This window comes from Austrofundulus limnaeus, unplaced genomic scaffold (genome assembly GCF_001266775.1).
Source record: "Austrofundulus limnaeus strain Quisiro unplaced genomic scaffold, Austrofundulus_limnaeus-1.0 Scaffold1, whole genome shotgun sequence".
NCBI lineage: Eukaryota > Metazoa > Chordata > Actinopteri > Cyprinodontiformes > Rivulidae > Austrofundulus > Austrofundulus limnaeus.
Window position 1 is genome coordinate 4,174,291 of NW_013952403.1, and position 9,954 is coordinate 4,184,244.

The 9,954-nt window shown below is 37.7% G+C and overlaps 1 protein-coding gene across 4 annotated transcripts in view; it reads left to right on the forward strand.

Moving 5' to 3' along the window:
- The window catches only part of macrod1 (mono-ADP ribosylhydrolase 1), a 181,402-nt gene extending 172,080 nt beyond the window's left edge, over positions 1-9,322 (forward strand). For 2 of the 4 annotated variants that reach the window (XM_014006074.1, XM_014006048.1), the window contains 2 exons: positions 54-135; positions 8,364-9,322. In XM_014006074.1, coding sequence (XP_013861528.1) covers positions 54-135; positions 8,364-8,398 — 117 coding nt within the window. In that variant the 3' untranslated portion in view covers positions 8,399-9,322. Of the gene's footprint in view, positions 1-53; positions 136-2,341; positions 2,362-8,363 lie in introns of those variants that run through there. The other 2 variants (XM_014006066.1, XM_014006058.1) reach the window with 2 other exon arrangements.
- The last annotated feature ends 632 nt before the right edge of the window (positions 9,323-9,954 follow it).

Consider the following 9,954-nt stretch of genomic DNA (forward strand, 5'->3'; position numbering starts at 1 on the left):
GTGTGTGTGTGTGTGTGTGTGTGTGTGTGTGTGTGTGTGTGTGTGTGTGTCAGCTGGACAGAGTCATCTTCTGTGTGTTCTTGCCGACGGATAAGGAGCTATATCTGCAGAACCTCCCGCTCTACTTCCCTGCTGGTGAGTTGTCTTTCTCACGAACACACACACACTTGTCTTTATGCAGTGATAACAGCTTGCCTCAGTCAAATTAAGCTCCATGCACATACACATACACACACACTGCTGGTGTGACAAATAGGCTTCATCATTCACCGTGTGTTTGCACATCCAGCACATTCACACATGCAGGAGGCCAGTAAACACACAACTGTGTAAATGTGGCCCCGTTTAAACCTGTTTAATTACATTAAATAAACATACATTTTACTCTGCATCTGTTAACAGAGCCCTGAAACACATTAACACACACTGCAGCTCATTTAAAGCCTAAATGCAGATAAGACGCTGGTCATATATAGAAAACAGCACGGCCTTTACCAACGATAATGGTCTAATTAGTCCTTTTAGTCATTTAACTGATTCATAATTGTCTCTGTGACACTGGCTCTGGTTAGTTGAGACTGTCTAATGCAAATATTAGTATTGGATTACACAAAAAGAATCATAAGGTTTGGTTTTATATGAGAAAATGTGTGTTGAAGCAATATTTTAGTAAAAAATAACAGCTTTCATTCCATTGAAAACCATGCTTATTGTAGCTTCACTGTTTCCCCTCAGCCCTGACTTTTACCTGTTTTTTTCCCAAATGCAAACCTTATAACTTAACGTAACAGGGTTGGTTTAATCAGCATTTAAAGTACCTAAAATGGGGAAAGGGTTACACGCACACTCAGCACTGTGACTACATCTCTAGTAGTATTTACATTACAATACTGCATAGAAGCTTTATAAGACATTGTTTGTTTCCAATGGGCCAGACATTTTTTTCAAAGTGATTTCCATCACTAGTTTTTCTAGTTTCTTGAAACTTATTCAGTTTTTTTTTCTTTAGTTTTTGGCTGCTTTTTCACTCACTTTGCATCTCTCATCCTATCAATGCGCACACTGTCCTGATGCAATACCTCTCATCAACAGATGAACAGTGTCTAAAAGTCTGTATTGTAAGAAAAAGGAAATGTTTTAGTAAAGACCTGACACAGGACATGAGAGCAGCATCTTCCCGCAGGTAATAAGTTTTTAAAAATCACTTTGTTGGTGCTGAAATTCCTTTAGACAAGTCAGACAGTACTATCTTTGACATTTTTTTATGAATTCAGCAAAAACACACTGAATAATATAACTAGTAAAACAAAAATAAAATAGAACAGTAAAATTACACCAATAAAAACAACATTAAGAGGTGTAGGCTCAATCTTAAGCCCTGTTAAAAAAATCTGATTCCCTCAAACACTTCTAGAATATAGTTTAAAAAGAAAATACTTTTTTAAAGGCAACCAATGATAAAGGATTAATTTTGTCAAAATGTCTATGTTCAATCTAATTTCAAATTTCTTTCCTTTTTTTGTCAGTTCATCTTTTGATTTTAGGAGCCTGAATGTTTATGTTGGAGTTGATTCAATTCAGTTTATTTATGTAGCGCCAAGTCACAACAACTGTTGTCTCAGGGCACTGTACACACACACACACACACACATACACACAAAAACAAATCTAAAAAAGCCAGCAGACTGCATCAAATCTTTGCTTCATCACAGTCTCCCATCCTGAGCAGTACACTGGCAGCAGTGGAGAGGAAAAACTCCCGCTTAACAGGAAGAAACCACCAGCAGAACCAGGCTCAGGACAGGCGGCCATCTGCCTCGACCGACTGGACTGGGGACAGGAAAGAGACACAGTCAAACACAAAACTGGTGCAGGTGTATTTTCCTCTGGAAGAGAGACAAAGAAAACATACAACTGATATAAGTAATTATAACAAACATGTAGAGGAGAGAGACTAAAGATAATAGCAGAGTGAGGAAATGTGGTCAGTTTGTCCTCCAGCAGTCTATACCTATAGCAGCAGGACTAATTAATTATAATAACTAAGGAATAACTCAGGAAATCTAAGTCTAACTATAGGATTTATCAAAAAGGAAAGTCTTCAGTCTTTACTTTTTGATAAATCTCATTTGATAAACACTCATGTAAAAATGGTCAGAAACATGGATAAAAACTGATGGAAAAGCAGCCAATGTCCAAAGAAAAAACACGACGACCATCAGAGCTTAAAAAACAACCAGTTTGTTCCACTTAAACAAAGAAAATTTGGCTTCTTGGAAGTTTATTCTGAACTTTTCATTTTATGCTTATTTATTATTATTAATTTTCACCTTTCCCATAGCTTGACCTGTGACAGCAGCGTGGTGTTCAGGTAACCAGCATGGTGCGTCGACAAGAACGAGTGCATTTACTAACAAATATTTTAAGATGGGCCTCTGAAACCGATTTCCCACTTAAAGTAAGAAATGAGAGACGTTAAAATAAAAGTGCGTGCTGTCACTGCAGATGAATCTGTTTGGTTAAATGAAGTTTAGTAAATAAGTTAAATTTGATGTGATTTCATGTTGGCTCGCGCCGTGACACGACGACTTCTCCCATTTGTTTTGATTATGCCTCTGATTTATAGGGTTACATTGCCAAACAGCGTGGCTCCGGAGCATGATCGCTCATTCACTCAATTATTCAAATTAAGCGTTGGTATTACAACTGCAGTCTCAACCCCTGATGTGACGCTTTTACCGCTGTCATAAATCAAGCTCACCTCCTGCCTCTGAAAAAAAACATTTGGACAACGAGGTCTCCGTGCTCTTTTTGTCTTTTCTGCTTTGATTAGTTTAAATCCGACATGATAATTACAACAAACAATCTTAATCGCAGTAATTCTTTTTCAATTTGAGGATTATTTAAAGTTATCTCTTTGGAAATGCTCACTGGATCAAACTAAAACAGCCTGAGGGGGAAGAAAAAGCTGCACGAACTTTATGAGACACGATGAGAGAACAGAACTTTGCACAATAAACTGTTATTTACGATTGGCTTGTTTTCACAATCATTGGAAACCAAAGACAAAATGGATCACATCATCAGTCAGCCAATAACTGATCAAATAAATAAATGAAATAACAGCTGAATATATTTTTAGCTGCAGATACAAAACAAGTAGCAGCTGAGAGGGAAACAATTACTGTTAATTTGGTGTTTTGTTTGCGTTTTTCTTCTGTAATAAATAATATTCCCTAGTATGTAATGTTCTGGGTTATTTTCCGCTAATGTTTTTAAATATTAGTGGTTTAGCGAAGCTCTATTTTTAGTAAGTTAGTGAAACTTTCAGTCCATATATGCCAGGAGAGTTGAGCACCACTGAAAAACAGTAACTGAGCTCTACATGGTATTTCCTGCATAGAAACAGCATTTTAACATGTTGTCTAATAATCGTTGAACAGTACTACACTTACAGGCTTTGAGTCACATGATAGGCCATCGATCTTTGTTTCTCCCTCAGTGGGACATTATAAATTTCACATTCTGTCCAGTTTTCCTCATTTCTCATCCTTATGGTTCTGCTCCTGAGTTTTTCTGTAAGTAAAGTTAAAAAAATAACATTTCTATTTTACTTATTTTATTAAAGACGTTTACTGTTAGCTCCTCGTCTTCAGTCCTGGGGTTAAACCCTGCCGTCAACGTGACAACCTGTTGTTTGTGCACCTTTTTATTTTTTATGTCTTTTCTTTGGTTGATTATCTCCTTCAGTTGTTCACATTAAAATCTGTGACCAAAACATAATTTCCAACTTTTATTGATCTTTTTAGGGGTTTTTTTTCTCGAAAGATATGTAGAACCACAAATTTACACTAAAAATCTAAAGCAGAGAACTAAAACAAAACATTTTTGTATTATTTTAATTTAAAAAAGGCATTTTCCCGTGCTTATGTGGGAGTGAATAGCAGAAGAATGCTCGTGGCATCGGTGTAAATCACTAAAACTGAGATGATTCTACATGACGGATCAAGGCAGCATGTTCAGCGTAGAATAAGGATTTTCACTTCGTGCCCCAACAGGCGAGGAGTTAAAGTGGAGTTGGACAGAAAATAGAAGCTGCCTGTTCAGCATTAGAGCAACTTTTCAGGCCGAAGATTCGTTTTGTGGACAGATTCAGCCAGGAGGGATTTCTCTTTATTTTCCTCCTCCGGACTCGGCAAAGATCAATGGCTAAAAAATAATGAGATCTCAAACTGTGATGCTTCGGTTCTCTGCTTTATAAAAAGCCCTTTCTTATAGATAAAAATGTAACATGACAACGTCTGAGTGGCCAGGTCACAACGAGATGATGAATCACGAGGTGAGAGTTCATTTTGTGTCATCACAATGATGATTACTCCACTGTGAAAAATAGTCCCTGTTAATGCGTTGTTGGGCTGTATTCACATTGCCAGCAGAAGTGATCCAGATCAATTATTTCTGCCCAGATATTGAATATTTTTATGAAGTTATACCTCCCCTGAAAAGACGTGTGAATATTAGGGGTGCAACAATACATGTATCCGTATCGAACCGTACAGATTTTAAAAATTTACTTTATCAACTTGTCTTCTGAAGATGCTCTGTGTTGAAGGATCAGTGGATCTGTGTTCGACTACTCCACCTAGGCTGTAATTTTGAGCGCAGGTCCGCAGAGAAACTTGCTGTTTCAGCAACATTTAATTTAAAAACTGTACTTTTGAGGTAAAACAAATGTTCATAATTAATATAAATAAATTACAAGTTAAAAGGGGCATAGAAATTTCTCTTTTTTGTATCGAAAAAATATCGAACCGTGAGACTAAAATATCGAACCGAACCGAATCGTGAATTTCCTGTATCGTTGCACCCCTAGTGAATATATGGGACAACACATTTTAAGTTTTAGACATTTATGGGTGATGTGAGACAAAACAAAAGCATGGGGTTGTTCACGATCACGCAAACATAGGTCATCTGAAGATTAGACGGTCTCATAAAACAACCCTTAGATTCAACCTGACCGGACTTCAAAGGATGTGGCCTCTGTGGGCCGCGGTCTACATGGTCTACAACCCCAGCTAGTGTCTCAGTCAGCTCTGATTATATAACTTCAAAATCCACACTAACATGTGGAGCCTATTTACTTCTTACAGAGCCGTAGACTGTTCACGTGATTCTGACAGAGGTGGAATTTAAATTATGTGAACGAGTTCACAGAAAACACAAGATCTGAACAAAAACATCAGAATTGAGCGTTAACATCTGCAGAGTAAACATCTTTAGATTTACTAAAAACCTTCAGTCTGCAGGTGTTTGATTCTTTTTTAAAAATTGTTTGTAAAAACATTTAAATGTTCAATTTTAGCAGGACGATGGGAAGAACAAGTCTGACAGTTTGGAAAGAAAATTGGATAAATATAAATTTCCAACTTTATTTCTTGACAAAACAAGTCACAGAACCATCAACTAACAACAAGCTTAGAAAAGCCATCGGCTCGTTTCTGTTGTGATTCTTTAAACCCAGATTCTGCTCACGTTGATTGGAAACAGCTGAACAGACACTCTTAAGATGATTACAAGGTGATTTTAAGTTTTAGGCAAAACCGAGAAAAAGTTTAAATGAGAATAAGCTGCCAAAAAATACTTTTACCAAATAACTGGTGAGCATTTAAGCAGCTTAAATACCAGAGGTCAGGTGAGGAAAGCTGTAGATTATCAACTAAAACAACAAAAACAGAAATGTGTATACGATTCATGAAGCTGTGTGTACATTCAGTTACTGTAAAATTTACACACAAAAAAAGACTGAGGCCCGATTATTAAAGTTGGCAATAAAGAGAGCAGCTGAAAAAAGCTGTGTGGATCTACTAAACAATAAATGTGAACACATTTGTGTAGGAGGAAAGAAGGAAACGTTTCTATTTGCATCATAGGAAAAGTTATTTTAACAGAACCATGCGATCAAACAGAGATATAGTTATTTATTAAACTACAATCATTAAAATAATTTACAATAAGCCAAAATAAAAAGAACTGAAGGCTTATGAGTGTTTAAACATTAAACAACAAATTAACAAGCGTGAGTTAAAAAAAGGAACGATCATAATGTACTGTAAAATGTAAGCTTGACGCATTTGGGTGGTTTGTTTTAGGTTGTATTTTAAATAAACTTATCACCTCACCAAGTTAAATCAGATTTTATATATATATATATATATATATATATATATATATATCTTTTGCGGTTTGCTAAAATATTCAGAAAGACGTTGAGAGCAAATGTTCTAACCTGAATATGCTTTTCAGCATTTATGCTGCATTTTCAGTTGTGTAAGCTGCCCATGCCAGAGGTACTAATGCACCCCCATACCATCAGTGAGGCAGGATTTTGAACTGTGTGCTGATAACAGACTGGATGGTGCCTCTCCTCTTTAGTAAGGAGGAATGTTATCTGTGGATTCAAAAACAAATCAGAAAGATGTAAAAAAAATCTAATAAAATCAACTGTGTTACAGCCAGTGATTTTCATGGCTAACCAGAAAGTTAGCTTTGCTAACTCATAATCCATAATCTAACGCTAAACTGCTAAACGTGAAAAAAAATACGTTTTCAAAAATTTACTGTAAGCAAAGGCTAAATAAGTAAACAGAAGCTAACACAAATCGCTGACTGTCACTCAGTCTTCGTCACTTCCCAGTTGAAGACTGGAGGTACTGACACAAACCTGTTGATGTTAGCTAGCCTGGCCCTTTCCTTCCTACGCAGTTCTGCTCAATTCTAGTTTCCCTTCACTGCTCCGTCTGCGATTTCTCCCATAGACAAGGATTTCTTCAGGAGAATTTTCAACCGGGCCAATCAGAGAAGAGAACGTCAAATTTCTGAGCAGTGTCTCTTGTAGTTTATTTTACCTGGGCCAATCAGCAAACAGAAGGCGGAGTTTTGAACGACGTCAATTTTCTGCGCAGTGTCTGCTTGTAGTTTATTTTACCTGGGCCAATCAGCAAACAGAAGGCGGAGTTTTGAATAACGTTGATTTTCTGCACAGTGTCGGCAAGTTAGTTTAGCATACGGCAGTGGAGAAAGTGAATGAAGCCAGTTTGTGTTGATAAGGCTTCCAAATTACCGGTAAAATTGTCTGACAAAGCAGCAGCTCTCATTTACAGTCGTCTCGTTCGGCTCGGTACTTTTCTCCTCTCAGTAGGGTTGTTTACAGCGCACGCAATTTCCGGTTAGCTTCTTAGCTTAGCCTCCTTCACAGTGGAGCTGGCTACAAACGTCGCAGCCAACCGATCCAATTGTTTCAAACTTCAGCGGAGGCCACCCCTCCAGCAAGAATCGCTTCTCTTTAGCCGAGAGTCCAGACCCTTGTACGAAGTAATGGTAAATGGTAAATGGACTGAACTTATATGAAGTAAAGTGAAGGACAAGGGTCTGGTTTTTACCAGGCTAGCTGTTATCAGACTTAAAGCTAAAAAAAACTAATTTAGTGGAAGTAATTGGTCTGCTAGCTGTTTTCAAACTTAGTGAAAAAGCTAATCTGCTGCTGTGTAGCAGAACCATCCCCATTGCTGCTTATAGGATTTTGGTTTTAGCTGTTGTCAACTGGTTGGGGTAGATAAAATGGTCTTTTTCATTTTCTTAGTTGTTGGTGGAGGATAACCATTTTTTAAAGGCTAAACCTTGTTATTCAGTGTAGTTTAATTTTCAAGGAAGATACTCAGAACTAAGCTAATGCTGTATTTGTAGAACTGAACATTTAAATCATGTTTATTAGCTACTTTTGCACATTTGGTACACATTTTTTAAACATTTGGCTTTGTTTTTTTTTTTTCATGTCATTTGTCAGTTCTGCACTTAAAGATTCACTTTTTTTTATTTCAGCCAGTTTGCTAAAATCTAAAATAAAAAAATGCATCAAACCTACAACTGAAGCATGAAATCAGCACTTTTACTGCATGACGCTGTCGCCTGGCTGCAGAGGTTCTGCAGTAAAAGTGCAGGTTTGTCCCGTTAAAAGGCCTCTGTGTGGGAGCAGTTGGTGTGGTATTTTCTGTAATGGATGTGGAGCAGGTTTCTGCAGCAGCAGTGGCGGTGCTTGGCTGGTAGATGAACCGGAACCGTCCCGTCTGTGAGACTGGAGCTGCTGCAGGACGGCCTCCAAGTCTCCTCCATAAACCTAACGCCACGCCGACACCTGGCGTGACTTCCTGTTTGATGTGTGCGCTCGCACGTTGGCCTGAGAAGGACTAATCCTCGCTAACACATTCCGCTCTAAATGCCAAATCAACTGCTTCACGGCTGAGGTTAAATGTCCACTTCACTTGTTTTACAGTTTTTTTTCTCTCTCTCTCTCTCTGTGTCAGATCCAGCAGAGGCAGCAATCAAGAGCAAACTCTAAACAGATGAATTTACTAGATTTGGTTGCTGGAATACAATCGACTACGAGCAACGTCAACTTTCTTCCTCCTCTGTGACACAAATCAAGACCTTCTTCAGCAGGGAAATATGTTGTGAAAAGCTGATTGCTTTTTTTTTCTTTTAGTGTGCTCTCTTCCATTTTTGATTAGTTTTTTTTTCTGCTTTAGATTTGTATTTTATGAAATGTGCATCTGAAGCTGTGATCTGTGGGTTTAGTAGAGGAATAAAAAGTGAATCACGAGTGTTCGGATGTTAAGATCGCAGTTTGTGTGAGAAGCACGACAAAAGCCCACTGAAGCTGATCTCACAGGCCTCTTGTGTGTGAAGTGATTATTTCTCCGGATGTGCGATGAGTCAATGAGTCGAGAAGCCGCTGGAGAACGCGTCTCACATGTAATATTTGCTTTTTTATTTCGTCTTCCATTCGCTATGTGCGGGAGGCTGAGCGGGAATGATGATAAATGTGTACCGTTAGTTTAACGCTCTTCACAAAGTGTGTTTATTTTGTCTTTAACTTGAGCTGTTCTAATTAAATGTGGCTCAAAGTGTCGACACAATAACAGTGTCGCTTCAAAACGAGCGCTGAGCTGATCCAAATCATTATTACCAGATGATGAGCACAGAAAATACTTCTGAAAGCAAAAACACCAACAAAATTGTATTAAAGTCAGGCTGTAAAGGTCGTTTTCACTGATTCTGAAAGACGTTTACGTTGAAGCGAACCAGTGGTAGGAACAGAACTAGCTTCTCATTTAGCAGTTTTGCTAACTTTGGAAACAGAACGATTAGCTTCCGCTGAATTGAGTCTCACTAATTTTAAGTTCACTAACATTCACAAGTGTAAAACTTCTGTTTTTATCCCGTTTTTTAAATGAAAACTGTCTCTCCTGCGAGCAGTGCTGGACTTGTGGTGTCCTTGTCTAAATTTTTATATCTTTTTTCAGGACTTGCCTTATTTTTTTAACAAAAGCCTTTTTTTAATCACTGAATTCAATAATTTTGTCTTTTGTCTGGGGCTTTAAAGCCCATAGAATATCAAAAACTCACTTACATAAACCAAGAGAGATGGTGGGATTAGGATTACCCTGCTTTCAGCACTATATTGGGCAGCGAATGCAAGGGCCTTGGTTTACTGGCAGGAAGGTGATGCTCAAGAACTATCTGCAGATTCCCCCACTTGGGTGGTTATCGAAAGAAGTAGTGTTACGAACAGTTTCCTTCCGCACCAATATCTCCTACAAATAGTGGAATAAATAACTTGATTGTTTTAAATTGTTTGAAAATATGGAAACAGATTGTTTATTGTAACTTACCTGAGACTTTGGTTCATGCCCCAATCTGCCGCAACCATGCTTTTACCCCATCACTATTGGATACGTCATTTAAAAATTGGAGACTAAAAGGCCTAATTATACTAAAAAAAATTGTATATCAACAAAAATTTTGCTTCATTTGCAATGTTGAGGGACTGTTTCTCTCTTCCAGATGCAGATTTTTTTCAGATATTTGCAAATTAGAAATTATGTTCGAATTACA